This window comes from Moschus berezovskii, chromosome 20 (assembly GCF_049115385.1).
Source record: "Moschus berezovskii isolate FMDL1 chromosome 20, NW_MosBer_1.0, whole genome shotgun sequence".
Lineage (NCBI taxonomy): Eukaryota > Metazoa > Chordata > Mammalia > Artiodactyla > Moschidae > Moschus > Moschus berezovskii.
This window is the reverse complement of record NC_142479.1, coordinates 26,788,675-26,812,562: the sequence shown is the minus strand read 5'-3', so window position 1 is coordinate 26,812,562 and position 23,888 is coordinate 26,788,675. Positions and strand designations below refer to the sequence as shown.

Genomic DNA, 23,888 nt, shown 5'->3' with positions numbered 1-23,888 from the left:
GTAGTTTACCAAATGGCTATAAATCATACCCAACTTGAGTGAAAGGGCTTCTTCATATTTGAAAAACACAGATCAAAAACAGACAAAACCCATAAATGTTATAACCATATTTATCAGGTCATTCAGTAACCAGTCTTTCTGTTAACTTTTTATGAAGCCATCAGGTCTTCTATTAGGATTCTTCAAGTTCTTACCCAGTTCAGCAGTATCGCATGAAAGTCGCTCAGTTGTGTCCGACTCTTTGCAACCCCATGGACTATAGTCCATGGAATTCTCCAGGCCAGAATACTGGAGTAGGTAGCCTTTCCTTCTCCAGGGGATCTTCCCAACCCAGGGATCGAATCTAGGTCTCCCACATTGCAGGTGGATTCTTTACCAGCTGAGCCACAGGGAAGCCCAAGAATACTGGAGTGAGTAGCCTATCCCTTCACCAGCAGATCTTCCCGACCCAGGAATCGAACTGGGGTCTCCTGCATTGCATGAGGATTCTTTACCAACTGAGCTATCAGTTCAGCTGTATAAGATGAAATTTATCATACCTGTTATGGTCAAGAGGCCCTTCCTACGAATCTTCTTGAAAATGAAGCACTTTTGCTAAAACATGAGAGTACAGCAATAGCAAATGTCAAAAGTCTTTTAAAAAGGCACAAACACTTGATCACAATGTGATGGATAAAGAAACTTGGTTACAAGAATTGTGACTGATTATAATCTTAACCCTTGAAAATCTTAATCTCTGGCAAAAAAAAAAAAGAAGAAATAAGAAGCAAGTAATTATGCACTTCCTGATTGGAAAACTTCCGTTCCGTTCCGTCGCTCAGTCGTGTCCAACTCTTTGCGACCCCGTGGACTGTAGCCTACCAGACTTCTCTGTCCATGGGATTCTCCAGGCAAGAATACTGGAGTGGGTTACCATTTCCTTCTCCAGGGGATCTTCCCGACCCAGGGATCGAACCCGGGTCTCCCGCATTGGAGGCAGATGCTTTAACCTCTGAGCCACCAGGGAAGCCCAAATGTTTAGTCTTCCTCTCCTAAGCCAACAAAGGTAGATAAACTTAGGCTTGCCCAGCAATTAATATTTCAATATTTTATCCTGTTTGAAATGACTCATGAATTCTCTTCTTTCAACTTCATTTTCAAAGTCACCAAAATCTAGGGAGACTATTTTAGATAGACATTCCCAAAACATAATTATTTCTACAGAGTTTACCTAAAAGCTCTTTTTTCCTCCTTTACGCTTAGAGGTCATGTAAGATTAAAGTTTCAGAGAGCCCAGATAGATTATTTACATCTCAGAGGCACAATAGAAATACCAAATCCTTCTTGAAAGATAGCTTTGCCAATTACAGAAGGCTCACTCTGCTACAATAGCAGAGCCATTGGAGGCCATTGCTCTCCAGATCTCTTGGTGGCACCCCTTCAGCAAGGACAGACACCCCAGGATTACCCCTGCAACTTCCAGGCCCCACAGGCTCACAGACAGTCCCTGCAGCTTTCCATTCCCCATCCTGTGTTTTCCAACATCTTGACACTAGTGGGAGTTTCTTCGGTTTCTTGGTTGTCTCCACCAGTTGCTGGACTGCACTCTCAGGCCTACAAGGCCCGTGCTTGCCCAGCTTCAAGACTGAAGAAACAGCCTGGAGTCAGCAACAGAGACACCAGTGGTTTAATGGATGGGGGAGTTTACAGGTCTGAAGCAAGTTTCTGGAGAGATATCCCACTGTGTGCAGTGGACAGTGGGCAGGACATGGTGGTGGGTTTTGCTCCAGAATTAGATTTTTAAAGAATTACTTTCATAGACATTGCAACTCAAGTCCAGGGAACTTACAAAACCAATTTTATTAGAAACATCATTTACAAGGAAAACTATTTGGTTCAGTGTTGTAGCTGATTTAATGCAATCAGAAAGAAAGAACACTTTTTCCTTGTTTTGCTGAAGTTAGAAGAGCCTACAGTTTCAAGTCAAGAGGGTGGAATTCCACGTGCAAGCAGACAGAAGAAAGAAAAACTCACAACTTATAATATAGGAGAAGGGGAGTAGAATAGGACTAGTAATAAGTGGAATATTAGTCATGTAATGTTTTAAATTTCCATTAGTTGTACAAATATTTTGTGGTTATATTTTAGACCAGAAACATTTTTCAAATGTTTTGTATAGACAGAAAAATAAGAAATGCATAATGCATTAGCGTTATTAAGTAGCAGGGCTTTCCTCGTGGCTTAGATGGTGAAGAATCTGCCTGCAATGTGGAAGGCCTAGGTTCAATCCCTGGGTTGGAAAGATCCCCTGGAGAAGGGAATAGCTACCCATTCCAGTATTCTTGCCTGGAGAATTCCATGGTTAGAGGAGCCTGGTGAGCTATAGTCCATGGGGTAGCAAAGAGTCGGACATGACTGATTGACTAACACTAACACTATTAAGAATGTGTTTTAGTTAGAGGAATAATTCTGTGGCTATGTTAGTCTGCTCAGGCTGTTTTAACAAAATGCCACAGACTGGGTGGTTTAAAGAACAGAAATTTATTTCACAAAGTTCTAGATGCTGGGAATCTAGGATCAAGGTGTCAGTAGGAGTTGTTTCATCTTGGAGCCTCTTCTCTTGAAGTGGCCACCATCTCTCTCTGTGTTCACATGACCTCATGTTTGTGTATAGACAGAGAAAGAGACAGAAAGAGCTCTTGGGTGTCTCTTCTCATAAGGTCTCCAATCTTAGGAGATCAAGACCCCATCCTATGACCTCATTTAACCTTAATGACTTCCTTGCAAATCTACAAATACATCCACACTAAACGTTAGGGCTTCAACCTATGAATTTTGGAGGGACACAAACGTTCAGTCCATAAGACTGGCCTACCAAAATATAAAAGTGAAGGGGGAAATTACAGTTCAAGAATATACTTGACTTAAAATTTAAGCTGATATGTTATAGAACATTAAGTAGAGTGGAGTTGAGAAGTCGATCTGTAAAGACTGTATTTTTCCTAGTTCTGTTTACTTAATGACCTGTGTGCACCTTTAGAAGCAGATTTTGGTCTCTAACGCTCTCACTGAAAGAGAAAATGGCTTTAGTTTTGTTTTATATTGGCCCATAATTTCTTTGTAAAGTGACAATCAATGCTTACTATCATGTTAAAGCTTGATCTGGGATATTCTGAGGACAAAAAAAAATGGAACTTACAATTTTAAAGGATTAAATAATTGTACAGTGCTCTCTTTTCTGCCAAAAATTATTAAGACCCACTTGGTTGCTGTCCGAACTATCTTGGGAATCTCCCAAATCCTGGATCAATGCGACATAGAGAAATGTCAAGAATTCTGTTTCCAAAAAAAAAAAAAAGAATTCTGCTTCTAATTTGGCCAAGTAGTCCTTACCAGACCACCCTTCTGCAGATTAACTATAGATCCTGGACAAATTAAAAAAAAAATACACTATGAGGGTCCAGACTTAGAAGAAACAATGGCCACAGGATGAATGTATTGTTTTTATGGTTTTTACCCATAAGGCAGGTCACAGTCTGTGCTGTGCAGGGTGATTAAAGCTCCTTTAGAAAACCACTATCCTTCTGGTTGAAAGAATCAGGGACAGAATTTGGGACAATAGCTGCCAGAAGGAGTTTGGGGAGGAATCCCTGAAAGGAGAGAGCCAGAGAGGGAAGTTCCAGATTCTGTATGTCAGCTCTGCCCATATCTCTAGCTGACCCATGAATGGAAAAGACAAGTTTCTTCCAATACCAATCAGATTGCCACCCATGGATACTGACAGAGTAAATCGCCTCATCCCGTTTTGGTTTGGAATTCTTCTTAAACGTCACGCTGCCACAGAATATGTAGCTGTTGATTCGCTCTGGATGCCAGACAGACAAGAATGTTGTATAAGATAGCCGGCTCCATGGTGCTTGGATGGATCCCAAACACAATATTCCTTTCCAGACCTGAGAATCTTCGGACACTGTCCAACACAATGTGATCACCCCCCAGGTCACTCGCATAGGTGAGACACACTATCCTTTTCTTCCTCATTGCTTTCATGAGCTCCTGCCGGTATTTCTCCACATCTCTTGCAGTGCTGACAAGCACAGCAACATCCTTGGGAGAATAGCCCCTTTCAAAGAGAAGCTTGCACGTGTCTGCCACATGCGTCACTATTGCATTCAGAGTTAAGTCCCTCTTAATATTTAAGGTTCCCTGAACATCCTGAGCCCATTCAGCTTCAAGACACATCTTCAGGGGCTCATGCGGGATGTTACGCGGAGGATTTTTCCTGACCTTCTGCAATACACACTGTAGGTATCTGGCTATTTGACCTGCATTGCGTACCACTCTGGTGAGCTCTTCCCTCGGATACTGGGCTGAGAGAGCAGGGAGGCCAATGCACTCCACGTGGCTGGTCTGAAAGTAGTCCAGAAAGATCCAGAGAATTCTTGGGCAATCCGTGTCTCTCTGAGTGATGGCTTTCGCCTTTCTATACCAATCTCCATCTTCAATGCGGAAATTCTGAGCTTCATCGATGATGATATGTTGAATGTGTATAAAGTTATATTTCATGAAGCTCTTCCGGGTCACTGCCTGGCAGATATTTTTGTTCCTGTGAAAATTAAAAAGACACATCCTGGTTTTCTTTTGAGTCAATAAAGGAGGAAAATGATCATACTCCTACAAACACAGTATTGTTGCCACAGATCATTTTACCATCTTACTCTCAAGAAACAAGGTGATTCAGGTTGTCGGGGATGTGGAGTGAATTTACATAGAACCTCATTTGCTGACAATAAGATCCAGCTGCTTGGGACTTCCCTGGCCGTCCAATGATTAGAACTCAGCCCTTTTGATGTGATGGGCCTGGGTTCAATCCCCTTAAGTTGTGTTCAGTTCAGATCAGTTCAGTTCAGTCGCTCAGTCGTGTCCGACTCTCCGCGACCCCATGAATCACAGCACGCCAGGCCTCCCTGTCCATCACCAAATCCCGGAGTTCACTCAAACTCATGTCCACAGAGTCAGTGATGCCATCCAGCCATCTCACTCTCGGTCGTCTCGTCCCCTTCTCCTCCCGCCCCCAACCCTTCCCAGCATCAGAGTCTTTTCCAGTGAGTCAACTCGTCGCTTTACAGCCAAAAAAAAAAAAAGATCCAACTGCTTACCTGATAAAATTCTTCAAAGGCTTGTTCTCACAAATGTAGAGAATTTCATTTGTCTCACAGTGAAATGTGTTCCTGATCTTCTCCATGATCTTTATGGCCATGATCGTCTTCCCTGAGCCAGGTAAGCCATGGATAAACAACTCTTTACTCTTGCGGAGGTTTTTTGAGAAGATCTTATACTGCTTGGCTGTGAGCAGATTTAAAACCTCACAGCCAAGCTGGTCACTCAAGAGAGACCGGAAGCCAAGCAAGACGATCACAAGGGACTGCAGCAAAGCTTCCATTTGCTGAGTGTCTGCAAGGTGATAGGAAGTGGGGTAATCAATCACAGAGCCTGAACCCGCCGAGGACTCTGCATTGCTCTCGGGACTCAGGTGGAGGACCTTGGTCGTGATACACAGATTTTCAGTGTAGCCTCCCATGTTCACCAACTTCTGCTTCAGAGTGAAGGCGGTGCGAGTGCAATAGGACTGCCCCTCTGCGTCTTGCGTCCTGAGGATGGTGTAGAGAATGGGCGGCCTGTTCTGCGCTATCAACAGAGCATCACAGATGACTCCTTGCTTCTCTTCCAAGTTCAGGTCCACAGCCCAGCTTGTAGAAAGGATTAAAATTCCCTGGGAGAATGGGTCTATTTGCCTATTTATTAATTCCTCCAAACCTTCATTCTGCAAGAACAGTTCCTTCCGGAGAGATTCAGGGGTGTATTTCAGACATCCTGGTGTCACTAGATATGGAAAAGATTATACGTTTAATGGCAAAGATCACATTTTTATGATTAATTGTAATTAATCAAAATTGCTAAATACTTATACTTAAATTGTAATCTTATTAATTATTATAAATTACATATTTTATATATATTCTTTTGCCAATATTATTGTATTACAGTGAAGAAAAAGAAGCCTTGACAGTCTGGCACACTTCATCTAAGCCTATGTGCTTGTTATGTTTATGACCCTAGTAAATTTCTTGACCTAAGACTGTTCCCTCATCTGTAAAATGAACAGAAATCTACATTTACAAAAACAGCACATCTCTTATGGTGAGGAATAAATGAAATGGCATAAAGTGTGTGCTCATTGTAGCTGGTTGAGAAGTTATTCTTTCCCTTGCTACTCTTAAAGCACCTGAATCTCAAAATGCCCCTGAACAGTCCCCACTGATGGAAGTAGGAAGAGCCCTTTCAAGGAGAAGGTGGTCATTAAATATCAGTGGAGTAGATGGAGCCCTGCACTGGGAGACCCTGATATTAGACTCTGAGATAATTCTCCTGAAGCATCACTCACTTACAGAGCTATGTAAGACTATATCCATTACAAACAGTCTTCTTTTGACATGAGAGAGCAAGGAACAATGTTGTGACATGAGAATAAACTTTGCCGGGTAGGATTTTAAACTTATGTTGATGATCATTTGTTCCAAAGAGGTGGGGGAGGAATGAAGGGGCTGCTGTCATTCTGTGGTGGTGGCATCAGATCACATGCTAGAATCTGGATCTGTAGTGTTGATTTCCGGCGAAATTACCCACATTTCATTGGTGGTTGTTTATTGTTCCTTGCCGTGGTGCTTTCTCACTTGTACCAGATGTTTGCTTAACTTAACTTTGCCTGTAACCCAGGTGGTGGTGAGTAGGAGATGGAATCTATGATGAGACACATCTGGATTCTGGAGATGTTAAAAGGTGGGAGGAGGGCTTCCCTGGTGACTCCCAGTGGTAAAGAAACCCCCCACCAACGCAGAAGACACGGGTTCAATCCCTGATCCAGGAAGATCCCATATGCTGTGGAGCAGCTAAGCCCACGCATCATGACCACTGAGCCTGTGCTCTAGAGGCTGGGAGCCACAGCTACTGAACCCACGTGCCATGACTACTGAAGCCTGAGCACCTGGAGCCCGTTCTCCATGACAAAAGAAGCCCCCACAATGAGAAGCCCACGCACTGCCGCTCGAGAGTAGCCCTCACTTGCCACAACTAGAGAAAAGTCCGAGCAGCAACAAAGACCCATCACAGCCAAAAATAAATAAATAAATATTTAAAAGATGGGGGGAAACATGCGTCTTTGAATGGGTGGAAGATATAAGGATACGTTTTAACATGCAGCTTTAGAAACCAAACCCAAAGGAAGTACAAAATAAGAAAACACATCATTCGTTGATTATACCCGGGAGTTGACATGCATCTGTGGTTCTCACAATTTTGCAAGGCAGATATACTGACTGTTCTCTTTTTCATATGAGTAAATGGGAACTCAAACAGGTCAAGCGCCTGGCCCATGGTCACACCACTGGGAAGTGGCAGAGCCGAGGGCTGGACCCAGTGGTGTCTCAGACCCCAGACCCTCTCGCTGTCTCTACTTCACAGCCCTGCAAGTCACACAGACTACCCCTGCTGCTCAGTGGAGCATGTCACTAAAGCGTTTGATGTTCATAGCACCTCCTCATCATCAAACAGCTCTTATTTTTCTTTAATTACATAATGGGATATGCTTCCCAAGGAAATTATGTGGAGGCAATGTGTCCCTTTCATTTCTTTGATATTCTACATGGCACTTAATTAATAACAGGGGCCAGACTGGGTGTCAATAAAATGTCAACCACTCCATGTGCACCAGAGTAGTTACCACTCTCCATGTGACTTGCGGCCTCTGTGCCTTTGTGTAGGTGTGCCCTGAAACTCGAATGCCCTCCTCTCCTTTTGAAAGTTAAAGTCGCTCAGTCGTGTCTGACTCTTTGCGACCCCATGGACTGTACTGTTCATGGAATTCTCCAGGCCAGAATGCTGGAGTTGGTAGCTGTTCCCTTCTCCAAGGGATCTTCCCAACCCAGGGATCAAATCCAGGTCTCCCATATTGCAGGTGGATTCCTTGGTTGGGGGGCTAGATACCACATGGTACAACAAAGGTGGAAGATTCTGTATGCCACAACTAAGACCTGGCTGGATCTTAGAAAAAGCAAGAGAATTCCAAAAAACCCTCTACTTTTGCCATCTCAGTCCTTCCATTCCTTCCAGAACCCCCATGTTGTTCTCTCCTCAGGATTCTCACAGAACCTCATATCCATACTAAGCAGTAATCTCACCATGGATCTAGGGAAATCTTTTGTGTTTGTGTATGTGTGTGAATGTGTGTTTTTTTAAAAAATTTATATTAGGGAGTCCTTAGTGGCCCGGTGGGTAAGACTGGGCACTCCCAATGCAGGAGGCATGGGTTCAATCCCTGGTTGGGGAACTAGATCCTGCAAGCATACCATAACTGAAAGTCCACATGCTGCAACCCAGTGCAGCCTAAATAAATTTTAAAAATAAATGTCTTAATTTATTTTTGGTTGCATTAGGTCTTCATTGCTGCGCACAGGTTTCTCTCTAGTTGCAGAGGCTACTCTCCAGCTGTGGTGTGCTGGCTTCTTATTTTGATGGCGTCTCTAGTTTCAGAGCACAAGGTCTAGGCATACAGGCTTCAGCAATCGTGGCACATGGGCTCAGTTGCTCCGTGGCATGTGGACTCTTCCCAGACAAGGGATCGAACCTAAGTCCTCTGTGTTGGCAGGTGGATTCTTAATCACTGTACCACCGCGGAAGTCCAATGAGTAAATATTTTTAAGAGTATTTTATATCAGAGTTGATTAACAATGTGTTAGTTTCAGGTGTAGAGCAAAGTGACTCTTTTACACAAATATACACGTGTCTAGTGTCTATTCTTTTTCAAAACCTTCTCCCATTTAGGCTGTTACACAATATTAAGCAGAGTTCCCTGTGCTATACAGTAGATGATCTAGGGAAATCGTTAAACACGGAGCCCTGAAGTATCTGGACTGATGGTTTTTCCAACTACAGGAAATCGGGTGAGGGCACGTAACAGTTTAGGAAACCAGGATGGAGGTCGTTCAGGGCTGGCTGAATCTGATCCAGCACTCTAACCCCTGACTTTCTGTAGTACCCGTAACACCAGGCATAGACAAACTTCCAGAGAGTCATTACATTTCTTTCAAGAAACATTTATAGTGTTTAATCTGAAGCTAAACTATTGTCAATCAATAGTGGATTTCCCTATCCATAGTATCTGGACTCCCACTGCAAAACCGAAACTGAACTGATTGTTTACCATGTTGAGAGTTCAGAATCTAATAACAGCAGACTCTGAAAATGAAAATTTGCTTTAAAAAATAGTTCTAACTAGGTAATACATCCCCATAATTGAAATACCAAAACACTTCTACTTCTGTTTGCTCTTTTCCTCCCTCTTCAACTCCATCCTACTCCACTAACACAGACTTTTTTTTTTTTTGACCAGTTCCTCATCTGTTCTTTCAAAACTTCTTCGTGGAAATACAAGCAAATATTTCCCCCTTTTGTTCAGCTCTCACATCTTTTTGCCCAGCAATATGTGTGGGAGATCTTCCTATACAAGTGCCAAGAACTTTATTTTTTTTCCACATTTGTCTAACATGCCATCTTATGGATGTGACATAAGTCCCTATTGATGGGTTCTTGTGTGTTTGCTCCAACTTTTTTAAAATAAATATTTATTTACCTATCTGTGTAGGGTCCTAGATGCAGCATGTGGGACCTTTCATTGCAAACCATGGATTCTCCAGTTTCTCCGTGGCATGTGAAATCCTGGTTCCCTGACCAGAGATGGAACTTGCAACCCCAATGCTACAAGGCAGGCTCTCAACCACTGGACCACCAAGGAAGTCCCTGCCTCAACTTTTTGCTATTACAAGAATATTGCAATGAGTGCACACTCATTCGCTCAGTCCTCAGTCATGTCTGACTCTTTGCAATCCTAGGGACTGTAGTCTGCCAGGCTCCTCTGTCTATGGGATTTCCCAGGCAAGAATTCTGGAGTGTGTTGCCGTTTCCTCCTACAGGGGATCTTCCCTACACAGGGATCAAACCACGTCTTCTGCATTGGCCAGCAGATTCTTTACCACTGAGCCACCTGGGAAGCCCATTACAATGAGTAACCTTGTACATAGTCTTGGACATTTAGTGTGCACACAGATATATATAAAGTATAAACTCCCAGGAACTCCCTCACAGTCCAGTGATTAAGACTCAGCACTTTCACTGCCTGGATTTGATCCCTAGACAGGGAACTAAGATCCCACAAGCCATGTGGTATGGCCAAAATAATAATAATTTTAAAAGTCCCAGCAGTGGGATTACTGGGTAAAAGGGTAAATGCATCTGTCCTTCTGATAGATATTGCCAAATTGTCCTCTATAGTTGTACCAATATGTATCCCTGCCAGTAATGAATGGGAAAACTTGCACAGCATAGCATACAAATGCCGTGAAATAGCAGTGTAGCCTACAAATGATAATATCAGATTTTTTTTTTACACAATCCAGTAGATACAAATGATAGCTTGTTTAAATTTACATCTCTTATTTTGATTACTATTAGGCATCTTTTGAAATGTTTGAAAGGCATTTGAATTTTATTTTCTCTGAACTATGTTTGTTGATTTTTCTGTTAAGTTGTTCTTTATCCATATCAACTTTTGGAAGCTCTTTATGTATTAGAGACATTGGCCCTCTGTAATATCAGTTGCAAATATTTTTCCTAGTTGGTCAATGGCCCTTTGACTTTGTACTTATTTGTTTTAGCCATGCACACTGCTTATTTTTTTCATGTAATCATATATATCAGTATACTGTTATGGCTTCTGGATTTTGAATCTTGATTGTCCTAATCCTCATGCCAAAAGCATAAAGCCATTTACGAATGTATTCTTCTAGAACACTTATGGCTTTGATTTTTTTTTAAATTATTGATTGATTTAAACCTTATGTTGGTATACAGTATAAATCGTGAATCTATTTAAAAATAAATTATCACCCAGTTATCCCAATGTCTCTTTATTGAAACATCTCCATTCTTCTCCCTTAGTTGAGAGACCAGTTCCATCACGAACTAAATTCTGATATGTGTTTGCATCTATTTTCAGATCTTCTATTCTGTACCCTTGATCTAATTATATGTCAGTATAACTCTGTTTTTATTTGAGGCTTTATTTAGCAAAAACAAGACCAGGAGCTGACTGTGGCTCAGATCATGAACTCCTTATTGCCAAATTCAGACTGAAATTGAAGAAAGTAGGGAAAACCACTAGACCATTCAGATATGACCTAAATCAAATCCCTTATGATTATACAGTGGAAGTGAGAAATAGATTTAAGGGACTAGATCTGATAGATAGAGTGCTTGATGAACTCTGGACAGAGGTTCACGACATTGTACAGGAGACAGGGACCAAGACCATCCCCATGGAAAAGAAATGCAAAAAAGCAAAATGGCTGTCTGAGGAGGCCTTACAAATAGCTGTGAAAAGAAGAGAAGCGAAAAGCAAAGGAGAAAAGGAAAGATAAAAGCATCTGAATGCAGAGTTCCAAAGAATAGCAAGGAGGGATAAGAAAGCCTTCCTCAGCGATCAATGCAAAGAAATAGAGGAAAACAACAGAATAGGAAAAACAAGAGATCTCTTCAAGAAAATTAGAGATTCCAAGGGAACTTTTCGTGAAAAGATGGGCTCGATAAAGGACAGAAATGGTATGGACCTAACAGAAGCAGAAGATATTAAGAAGAGGTGGCAAGAATACACAGAAGAACTGTACAAAAAAGATCTTCACGACCAAGATAGTCACGATAACGTGATCACTGACTTAGAGCGAGACATCTTGGAATGTGAAGTCAAGTGGGCCTTAGAAAGCATCACTACAAACAAAGCTAGTGGAAGTGATGGAATTCCAATTGAGCTCTTTCAAATCTTGAAAGATGATGCTGTGAAAGTGCTGCACTCAATATGCCAGCAAATTTGGAAAACTCAGCAGTGGCCACGGGACTGGAGAAGGTCAGTCTTCATTCCAATCCCAAAGAAAGGCAATGCCAAAGAATGCTCAAACTACCGCACGATTGCACTCATCTCACACGCTAGTAAAGTCATGCTCAAAATTCTCCAAGCCAGGCTTCAGCAATATGTGAACTGTGAACTCCCAGATGTTCAAGCAGGTTTTAGAAAAGGCAGAGGCACCAGAGATCAAATTACCAACATCTGCTGGATCATGGAGAAAGCAAGAGAGTTCCAGAAAAACATCTATTTCTGCTTCATTGACTATGCCAAAGTCTTTGACTGTGTGGATCACAATAAACTGTGGAACATTCTGAAAGAGATGGGAATACCAGACCACCTGACCTACCTCTTGAGAAACCTGTATGCAGGTCAGGAAGCAACAGTCAGAACTGAACACGGAACAACACACTGGTTCCAAATAGGAAAAGGAGTACATCAAGGTTGTATATTGTCACCCTGCTTATTTAACTTATATGCAGAGTACATCATGAGGAACGCTGGGCTGGAAGAAGCACAAGCTGGAATCAAGATTGCTAGGAGAAATATCAATAACCTCAGATATGCAGATGACACCACCCTTATGGCAGAAAGTGAAGAGGAACTCAAAAGCCTCTTGATGAAAGTGAAAGAGGAGAGTGAAAAGGTTGGCTTGAAGCTCAACATTCAGAAAACAAAAATCATGGCATCTGGTCCCATCACTTCATGGGAAATAGATTGGGGTAACAGTGGAAACAGTGTCAGACTTTATTTTTTTGGGCTCCAAAATCACTGCAGATGCTGATTGCAGCCATGAAATTAAAAGACGCTTACTCCTTGGAAGGAAAGTTATGACCAACCTAGATAGTATATTAAAAAGCAGAGACATTACTTTGCCAACCAAGGTCCGTCTAGTCAAGGCTATGGTTTTTCCCATGGTCATGTATGGATGTGAGAGTTGGACTGTGAAGAAAGCTGATCGCCGAAGAATTGATGCTTTTGAACTGTGGTGCTGGAGAAGACTCTCGAGAGTCCCTTGGACTGCAAGGAGATCCAACCAGTCCATTCTAAAGGAGATCAATCCTGGGTGTTCACTGGAAGGACTGATGCTAAAGCTGAAACTCCAATACTTTGGTCACCTCATGCGAAGATTTGACTCACTGGAAAAGACTCTGATGCTGGGAAGGATTGAGGGCAGGAGGAGAAGGGGACGACAGAGAATGAGATGGCTGGAAGGCATCACCGACTCAATGGACATGAGTTTGAACTCTGGGAATTGGTGATGGACAAGGAGGCCTGGCGTGCTGTGATTCATGGTGTCACAAAGAGTCGGACATGACTGAGCGACTGAACTGAACTGAACTGAATGATTTCATATCTGGAGTGCCCTTCTTTTTGCTCTTCTTTTTCAGATTTTTATTTCCTGGCTCTTCTTACTTATTTTTTCACTGGAAAGTTCCAGTGAAGTTAAGTTAATCTCCAGATTAAGTTAATCTCTTGGTTTTTTTTAAATTGATATCTCACTAAGTTTATAAAATAGCTTAGAGAAAATTGACAGCTTTCTTCCCTTAAAAAATATGACATGTGTTTCCATTTTATTTTTCTTCTGTGTCTTTCAATATTATTTAAAATTTTTTCTCAGATTGGCATATCTTAGATATTTTAACTTTTTCTTGCTATTGAAAGTTGGGTATTTTCTTTGATTGTTTGTTATATTAGGAAACTGAATTTTTGCAATATTAATTCTGACTTCATATAATGCTATTAATACAACTATTGGTATTCAATACGAATTCTTCTATTGCTTATAATAGTTTTCCACTGGATTCTCTTGAATATGGTCCTATGTTTTTCAGTTTTTATCCCTCTAATTTCTTTCTCTTATCTAATGGCATTGGCTAATTAATACTGCAGAAAAGTTGTAATAGTGCACATGATGGTTTTGTTCCCAAATTTAATAGAATGCTTCTCATATCTCCCTATTAATATAATGGTCTTTGGGGGGTATTGATAGATATAGACATCAATACATAGATATAAATATAATGTTAAAGAAGTATCCATGGATTCCTATTTTATTGTCTTCTAAAAATTGAAATGTATATTCATGCTTTTCAAATGCTTTTTCAGTATATAAGAGGACAATCATAAAATAATTCTGCATGAAGAAATGGTGGATTATAATAAGAAATTATGGATTATAATAATTACTCTCTTAATGCTGATCCATCCTTTCATTTCTGGAGTTCTGTCTTTGCATTTTCATTCATAAGGAAGATTAGTCTGAGTTTTCCTTTTGTATGCTATCTCTGTCAAGTTTTGCAATCACTGTTACTCCCATTTAAAATAACCTGGGTATTTTCCTTTTTTATATGACTCTGGAATAATTTGAATAGTGTTGACAGTGTCTGTTCTTCAAATGTTTGGTATGATTCCTGGACATTTTATTTTTTATACCAGAATAATAGGTTATCACTCTATGAGCATAAAGTCCAGTGTTTTGTTTTTAGATATAGTTTATTCAATGTTAATAAGCTCTACTAAAATAGAATTTATTGAATTTAAAAAATAATTATCAATGCTTATGTTTATTCTTAGATTTAGTACTGCTTATTGTGGACAATTAGTAAAATATAAATTGATATGCAAATGAATGCAAAGAGCTCAATTAGGTAAGGTGAAAAAGAAATTTTAATTGGAACATCATTATCTATTAACTTAATGGTCCTCGATAGACATTTCCACATACATAGGAAGCTTCCCTGGTGGCTCAGTGGTAAAGAATTTCCCAGCCAATGCAAGAGACTCGAGTTCTATCCCTGGGTCAGGAAGATTCCCTGGAAGAGGAAATGACAACCCACTCATATTCTTGCCTGGAGAATCCCATGGACAGAGGAGCCTGGCAGGCTACAGTACGTGGGGTGGCAAAAGAGTTGGACACGACTTAGCGACTAAACAACAATAAAAGGACATTTATGTATCAGATTCTAGTGCCAGATAAGCCATTAACTTACTGCATAGAGTTGATCAAGTGGTTTTTCCTCTCCAGAAGTATAGAAAGAGGACAGCAATGGACTCGCAGGTAAAGCCTAACATGTTGGGAGCGAGGAATGAGAACAGATGCTATCCTTGGTCCTGAAACACAATTGTGCGCTGTTCTAAACCCAAACCCAAACTACCGCACAATTGCACTCATCGCACACGCTAGTAAAGTCATGCTCAAAATTCTCCAAGCCAGGCTTCAGCAATATGTGAATTGTGAACTCCCAGATGTTCAAGCAGGTTTTAGAAAAGGCAGAGGCACCAGAGATCAAATTGCCAACATCCGCTGGATCATGGAGAAAGCAAGAGAGTTCCAGAAAAACATCTATTTCTGCTTCATTGACTATGCCAAAGCCTTTGACTGTGTGGATCACAATAAACTGTGGAAAATTCTGAACGAGATGGGAATATCAGACCACCTGACCTTCCTCTTGAGAAACCTGTATGCAGGTCAGGAAGCAACAGTCAGAACTGTACATGGAACAACAGACTGGTTCCAAATAGGAAAAGGAGTACGCCAAGGCTGTATATTGTCACCCTGCTTATTTAACTTATATGCAGAGTATATCATGAGGAACGCTGGGCTGGAATCAAGATTGCTGGGAGAAATATCAATAACCTCAGATATGCAGATGACACCACCCTTATGGCAGAAAGTGAAGAGGAACTCAAAAGCCTCTTGATGAAAGTGAAAGAGGAGAGTGAAAAGCTTGGCTTGAAGCTCAACATTCAGAAAACAAAGATCATGTCATCTGGTCCCATCACTTTATGGGAAATAGATGGAAAAACACTGGAAACAGTGTCAGACTTTATTTTTTTGGGCTCCAAAATCACTGCAGATGCTGACTGCAGCCAGGAAATTAAAAGACACTTACTCCTTGGAAGGAAAGTTATGACCAACCTTGATAGTATATTACAAAGCAGAGACATTACTTTGCCAACCAAGGTCCGTCTAGTCAAGGCTATAGTTTTTCCCATGGTCATGTATGGATGTGGGAGTTGGACTGTGAAGAAAGCTGATCGCCGAAGAATTGATGCTTTTGAACTGTGGTGTTGGAGAAGACTCTTGAGAGTCCCTTGGACTGCAAGGAGATCCAACCAGTCCATTCTAAGGGAGATCAATTCTGGGTGTTCATTGGAAGGACTGATGCTAAAGCTTAAACTGCAATACTTTGGCCACCTCATGCCACCAGTTGACTCACTGGAAAAGACTCTGATGCTGGGAAAGGTTGGGGGAGGGAGGAGAAGGGGACGACAGAGAATGAGATGGCTGGATGGCATCACCGACTCTATGGACATGAGTTTGAGTGTACTCCGGGAGTTGGTGATGGACAGGGAGGCCTGGCGTGCTGTGATTCATGGGGTTGCGGAGAGTAGGACACGACTGAGCGACTGAACTGAACTGAACTGAAACCCAAACTGGGGCTTCCCTGGTGGCTCAGAGGTTAAAGCGTCTGCCTCCAATGCAGGAGACCCAGGTTCGATCCCTGGGTCGGGAAGATCCCCTGGAGAAGGGAACGGTAACCCACTCCGGTATTCTTGCCTGGAGAATCCCATGGACGGTGAAGCCTGGTAGGCTACAGTCCACGAGGTCGCAAAGAGTCGGACACAACTGAGCGACGGAACGGAACGGAAATCCAAACATGCTTATTATGCATGTTGTAATTGATCTTCATTGCATTTGCTTTGTGTTCCATCTTGATATAAATCTTATATCTTCATATTCATAACTGGCACTCCTCTGGTAAATTCGGTAGAGGAGGGCAGTGTTTTTGCTCTTAGTTCAATGGGTGCCTCTAATTCAACTAGATCAAAAGTTCCCAATATGGATGATGGTCCGAATACTGTGAGTAGCTTGAAAATAATGAACATTATAAGGTTCTATCTTCAGATATTTTCATTTATGAAGTCTGGAGTGTGAAGACAGGTATCTGTACTTTTAAAAATAACCAAATACTGATGATCAGTTCTATTTAAGAACAAGACCAAAAAGTCTTTAAGGGCAATAATGATCCTAGATTCTATACGTGACACTGCCTCAGCGAATGAGGCCAGCGAGGGCTCATTTCTAAACTGCTTATCATCAATATGTTTGTAGCACTATTACCTTGCACACATAGACTTTGCAGAGTGTACTTTCAGGACTTTAAACAACAAACCTAACAGTTTATCTCCCCTTCTACTAACACAGAAACTGGCTGGTGTCAAGTAGGCAAACCATTGTTGCTACCTGGAAATAAGAGTTGTTGGAGATCCTTCTTATGTTCCAGACCTTTCTTGGAGTACACTGGTCTGCTCTGAGGAGGGCTGTTAGACAGACTCAGCTGAGATTCAAAGTCTCTGCACAGCTGTGTAAGATCTTAACAGAGAAAGGAAATTCATGTTACTCTGACATGTTAGGTCATCTCTTCACCACTGAAAAAGACTTTACATGAGTGGGTGTATCGTATGGCTCTCTAGGCATGTCTTGAGACGTAATAGCAAGATAACACCCCATTCACCCTGTATGGACAAGTGCCTTTATCACATATGAAAGTTGCCAAATCCATCATAAGAGAGAGGTTATTTGGAAGTTTGAATGTGTTTCTATTCGATATAAGTCTCCACTCTCTGTATCTGAATAGCATTTTGCTTTTATTTCTCCTCTGGTACATAGCACATTCTTTTAGTACACTTTTCTGTGGTGTAAATACTCCCACCATGGACAATTTTAAGCTACCAATATGATGTCACTAAATGGAGAGTCGGGGAGACATGCATCATAACATATCATTTTAGAGTAATTCCGTCATGCAGACAGAGAAGGCAATGGCAACCCACTCCAGTACTCTTGCCTGGAAAATCCCATGAACAGAGGAGCCTGGCAGGCTGCAGTCCATGGGGTTGCTAAGAGTCGGACACGACTGAGCGACTTCACTTTCACTTTTCTGCATTGGAGAAGGAAATGGCAACCCACTCCAGTGTTCTTGCCTGGAGAATCCCAGGGACTGCGGAGCCTGGTGGGCTGCCATCTATGGGGTCGCACAGAGTCGGACACGACTGAAGTGACTTAGCATCAGCAGCAGCAAGCAGCATGCAGATACAATAGATGTAAATAACCTTGTATGCATCATCTTAAAATGTAGTATTATAAGTAATTGGGTTTTTTATTTACTACATTTGTTTTAAATATCATTTATGGAACTGTATAACTTGATTTTTGTTTGTATAATTTGATTTTTAATGACTATTTAACAACTGTCTCACGACAATCCTGAAAATTTAATAGATTGTAATAAACAGCAAGAGTCAGTCCCAATACACCACTGCAAGGCAATCATCCCCCCAAAATTTTCTTTTCATCTGATGTGGGAAATTGCCCATTATAAGACACTGAACTCAGGCTTGTCATCTCCCAGCCAAATTTTCTCATGTTTGGAAAGTAGGACACTTGAAGATTCAAAAAACACAGTTAAATGGATGTGAGAAGTTCAAAGTCATGGCAAATATGTTTAATTGGAGTTTCTGAAGAGGCAGAAAAGACAGGAAGGGAGTTTTTTCTATCTTACCTGGATCTGTATCCATCATCATGCTTAGCCATTCCTCAGTTGTCAAGCTGCAAACATCCTTATCCTTCACCATCCAGGAAGTGGGAACGCCCGAGAACACTGCACCACAGAATCGCTTCACTCCGATTACACAAGCATAGCCATATAGCTCTCCCTTGGCTAACACATCCAAGATTTTGACTGTGAAATCTATCTGGCACTGAGATTGGCAAAAATGGACACAAGATAATTTTTGTATTGCTTCTTCTATTTTCTTTTTCAAAGAGTCACGGTCAACATTTTCTTTAGCACATCCCAGAACTTTCCTACTGTCATCATCCACACCAATAACAAGATAGCCTCCTTCAGTGTTTGCAAATGCAGGGATATACTCTAGAATCGTGTTTTTCGTATATTGTTCAATGTGTTTTGTAGCGAACTGCTTAAACTCTATGAATTGAGACTCGGGAAAAGGCATGACTTCACCACGTTCAAAATGGTCTTTTTGAAAAACACAGTAAGTAGGATCCACGTCATGGAAGTCTGGATGTACAACCTTGGAAATTTCACCAAAAGGTTCTTTCCCTGAGCTTTTTGCATTTATTTTCTTGGTTTTCAGGAAATGGAATGCCTTTTCTGAATCCATGAGAAACACAGAAGTGCCGGATCTACAGTATAACGAAGAACTCAGGCTACAAATGCGGGGCTTAACAGAAATGTTTTCAAGGAAAGTGTCGCTGCTCCAAGACTTCACAAAAATGTAGTAACAACTCCCTTGTTGCTTTGTCTTGAAGAAAGTTTGCAGATTTGAAAACAGAATAAGTGTTCTCAAAGCTCCTTCTAAATCCAGTCCCATCTCTACGAGATTTTCATCGCTGTTTGCCATTTCCAGTTGAATCACTCCTCCTCCTGAGTTTAATAAAGCACATGCAGCCTGGATCACTTTCGCCTTCTCTTTCTCTCTCTGAACTTTCTGCAGCTTTTTTCTGTTACTTTCACCAAGAGTTACTTTTCCTACATTGATGACCAAGTCTGAGTAAGATGATTTTATCGCCAAACGTGAAGAATGTTTCTCCATGTTTATTCTGCAACTGAAACCATTAAAACACATATTGTTGGTGAAGAAGTAGATTGCATAGTACACAAAAATGCATTTATTAATTTATTTTAAAGTGAGTATAACGGAATCACTTTGTGAAGCATCTACACTTCAGTAAAATAAAACTTTTTTAAAGTTTACACTGAGTTTAAGAAGAAAAAAAAAAGAGTGACAGAGAATGGGAGATGAGAGGTGGTGAGAGGAGACTTGAGAGTTAGAAAAGGGCTTTCAACAGTAGAAAGCTGAAGGAGCATTTTAAGGAAGGGAGTGACATGAGCACACAGACAATGTAAAAGACACGTTACTGAGGAACAGATCCATAGTTGCCAAGGGTTACGGGGAGGGAAGGGGTAACTACAAGGGATAACACAGTGGAGTTTGTTGGGGTGATGAAACTGTTCTGTATCCTGATTGTGGTTGTAATTATATGAATCCATGTGTTAGAAGTCATAGAACTGCACACCCCAAAAGTAAATTTTATTGCATGATTAATTTTTAAGAGCAGAGGGCACATTATTTACAGATGGAGAACTAATTACAGAGGAGTAAACCAGTAACAACAGACTGGTTCCAAACAGGAAAAGGAGTATGTCAAGGTTGTAATATACAACCCTGCTTATTTAACTTATATGCAGAGTACATCATGAGGAACACTGGGCTGGAAGAAACACAAGCTGGAATCAAGATTGCCGGGAGAAATATCAATAACCTCAGATATGCAGATGACACCACCCTTATGGCAGAAAGTGAAGAGGAACTAAAAAGCCTCTTGATGAAAGTGCAAGAGGAGAGTGAAAAAGTTGGCTTGAAGCTCAACATTCAGAAAATGAAGATCATGGCATCTGGTCCCATCACTTCATGGGAAATAGATGGGGAAACAGTGGAAACAGTGTCAGACTTTATTTTTTTGGGCTCCAAAATCACTGTGGATGCTGATTGCAGCCATGAAATTAAAAGATGCTTACTCCTTGGAAGGAAAGTTATGACCAACCTAGATAGCATATTAAAAAGCAGAGACATTACTTTGCCAATCAAGGTCTATCTAGTCAAGGCTATGGTTTTTCCTGTGGTCATGTATGGATATGAGAGTTGGACTGTGAAAAAAGCTGATTGCCGAAGAATTGATGCTTTTGAACTGTGGTGTTGGAGAAGACTCTTGAGAGTCCCTTGGACTGCAAGGAGATCCAACCAGTCCATTCTAAAGGAGATCAATGCTGGGTGTTCATTGGAAGGACTGATGTTGAAGCTGAAACTGCAATACTTTGGCCACCTCATGTGAAGAGTTGACTCACTGGAAAAAACTCTGATGCTGGGAGAGATTGGGGGCAGGAGGAGAAGGGGACGACAGAGAATGAGATGGCTGGATGGCATCACCAACTCGATGGACATGAGTTTGAGTGAACTCCAGGAGTTGCTGATGGACAGGGAGGCCTGGTGTGCTGTGATTCATGGGGTCGCAAAGAGTCGGACACGACTGAGCGACTGAACTGAACTGAACTGAAACCAGTAGGACTTCCCTGGTGGCTCAGACAGCGTCTGAGCGTCTGTCTACAATGCGGGAGACCCAGGTTCAATCCCTGGGTCAGGAAGATCCCCTGGAGAAGGAAATGGCAATCCACTCCAGTACTATTGCCTCGAAAATCCCATGGACAGAGGAGCCTGGTAAGCTACAGTCCATGGGGTCGCAAAGAATCAGACACGACTGAGCGATTTCACTTCACTAAACCAGTAGGGACAGTTTTGCAGTAACCTGAGTGAGAGATGATGGTAGCCTACACCACAGTAGGTAGGGGCTGTGGGAATGAAGAAGTGTGAATATTTCCGAGAGACATTTAGAAAATATTGATAAAAATTAACATGGCTCTGTATTGATCAGCTAGAGATCAGGAGAAAGGATCAAAATTTAGTAACTGGATTTTTGGCTTAGGCAATTGAGTGGCTAGCAGTACCACTTATTGGCAAAAAAAAAAAAATCAATGATTATTGAAGGTGGGTGATTGATAAATGGAGATTCGCTCGCCTATTCTCGCCTTCTCTCTACCCCTGTGTATATTTGAAAAGTATCTAAATAAGTTTTAAAATTGATTTCGTATATTAACTGGGTGGTGGACAAACTGGTGTTCATTATATTGTTCTCTATTTTTTTCCTGTAAATTTGAAATTACTCATGACATAATAAAGAAAACTTTTACCTCCAAAACTTTTTAAAGGAGAGTAGCGAGCGACTGAACTGAACTGAACTGAGCGCATGTGAATTCGGAGTAACAAAGTGGTTGAACTTTTGGATTATGCACAAAACAAAGACGGCCAGGGCAGAGGGTGGACCTGAAAAATGGGGGAAAGGTGGATAATGGATCTAAGACTTTATGATGCTAAAAAACTTGTATTTGGGAGTGACTGGATCGCTAAGGGTCGGACACGACTGAGCGACTTCACTTTCACTTTTCACTTTCACACATTGGAGAAGGAAATGGCAACCCACTCCAGTGTTCTTGCCTGGAGAATCCCAGGGATGGGGGAGCCTGGTGGGCTTCCATCTATGGGGTCACACAGAGTCGGACACGACTGAAGTGACTTAGCAGCAGCAGCAGCAAGCAAATCAACAAAACTCAACAGTACCATAGTGAGGAGAGAGCTTTTAAGACTCAGGGCTGTGTTGCAACCTAGACAGTCACTTTTTTTTTCTTTTGCTTTATTATATACTGAAGCATGACATTGAAATATTTCATTTATTAATTTTTTTAGCACAGGAAACATATAATGGGCACTCACCAAGGGCACACTAACTGCTGTGAAAGACACAAAGAATATGACTATTGGAGATTTATGGTTTAGGGTGCATCAAATTACCATGATGTGGTTTAAATGGTATGTGGAGAAAAATTCATAGCCCTAAATGTCTGTCATGGTAGGAGAGAGAATTTAAATAAAATGATTTGCATCAACATTTAAAGAATTTAGGAAAAAGAACTAGATCACAAAAGAACACAAAAGAACGGGAACAGCAGATGGACAGGCAGAAGAAAGCTGGAAAATTAAAAAGCAATTATTTGATTAATTAACAAGATTGAGAGTTTTTTCCATTTGTTTTGCTTGTTTGATTTTTGTTTTTTAGATAAACCACTAGCATCTTGCTTATTTATTTTAAATTTTATTGAAGTATAGTTGATTTACAATGTTGTGTAAGTTTCATGTGTACAGCAAAGTGACTCACTTATACATATACAGATATCATTCTTTTTCAGATTCTTTTCCCATATAGGGTATTACAGAATATTGAGTAGAGTTCCCTGTGCTAAACAATAGGTTCTCGTCAATTATCTATTTTATCTATAGTAGTGTGTGTATGTTAATCCCAAGCTCCTAGCATTTTTATTATTTAAAAAGAGCTCTGAACAAATAGAAGGGTTGTTGATACAGGTGTGGCAAGGAAACAGAATTCTGAACTGTAAATTATTAGGAGGCCAGATCGTTCACAATCTTACTCATTTGTCTGATATGTTTCTTGTAATATATTTAAATATTTATAAATACTTTATTCTATATGTTATAACCTTTAAGGTGTTCTTGTCAGGTTATTTATACAAAATGCTATTGGAGACATCTGGACTTCCAAGTTTTAATGTTTATTCATATGGATATTTGCTCTCAAGTATTGTGTTTGCATGTGTGCTTGGTCGTGTCCAACTCTTTGTGACCCCATGGACTGCAACCAGGCTCCTCTGTCCATGGAATTTTCCAGGCAAGAATCCTGGAGTGGGTTGCCATGTCCTCCTCCAGGGGATCTTCCAAACCCAGGGATTGAACCCACGTCTCCTATACTGGCAGACGGATTTGTCACCACTGAGCCACCTGGGAAGCATACTAATATCAGCAACTGATACCATATCAGCAACTGCCTTCTATTATCTAGTAAGCCTGGCATAGGCTTACTTATTTTATATGGCATAGAAAGCTTGAGAGCTCCTAATATTTTCTTCTCCCTTTAAGACCTAAAAGAAAATCAATAAAGGGAAATGTCTGGTAGATTTCTTTTTAAATAGGCAGAAAAGCAAAATTGGTTTGATTTAAAAATTGAGAGCTCAGATAAATCAATAACAGAATAAAAGCATCAGGGAAGTTATAACAAGGAAAAATTTTAAGTGCCTGGCTCCATTGAGTTTACTGGAGAGCTTTTTTAAACTTCAAAATCATATAATTTCTTCATTATTAGATATAAAGTGTTTGACACGTGAAAAACTATGGCTTGCTA

General features: G+C 40.9%; 1 protein-coding gene across 2 annotated transcripts in view; it reads right to left on the bottom strand.

Moving 5' to 3' along the window:
* Window positions 1-1,814: 1,814 nt before the first annotated feature.
* The window catches only part of SLFN11 (schlafen family member 11), a 28,977-nt gene continuing 6,903 nt past the window's right edge, over window positions 1,815-23,888 (bottom strand). The window contains exons 2-5 of one of the 2 annotated variants that reach the window (XM_055400951.2): window positions 18,559-19,628; window positions 17,241-17,369; window positions 5,139-5,862; window positions 1,815-4,585 (exon numbers count right to left, since the gene is read on the bottom strand). In XM_055400951.2, the coding sequence (XP_055256926.1) occupies window positions 3,802-4,585; window positions 5,139-5,862; window positions 17,241-17,369; window positions 18,559-19,615 (2,694 nt within the window). In that variant the 5' untranslated portion in view covers window positions 19,616-19,628 and the 3' untranslated portion in view covers window positions 1,815-3,801. The remainder of the gene's footprint in view (window positions 4,586-5,138; window positions 5,863-17,240; window positions 17,370-18,558; window positions 19,629-23,888) is intronic. The other variant, XM_055400959.2, reaches the window with a different exon arrangement.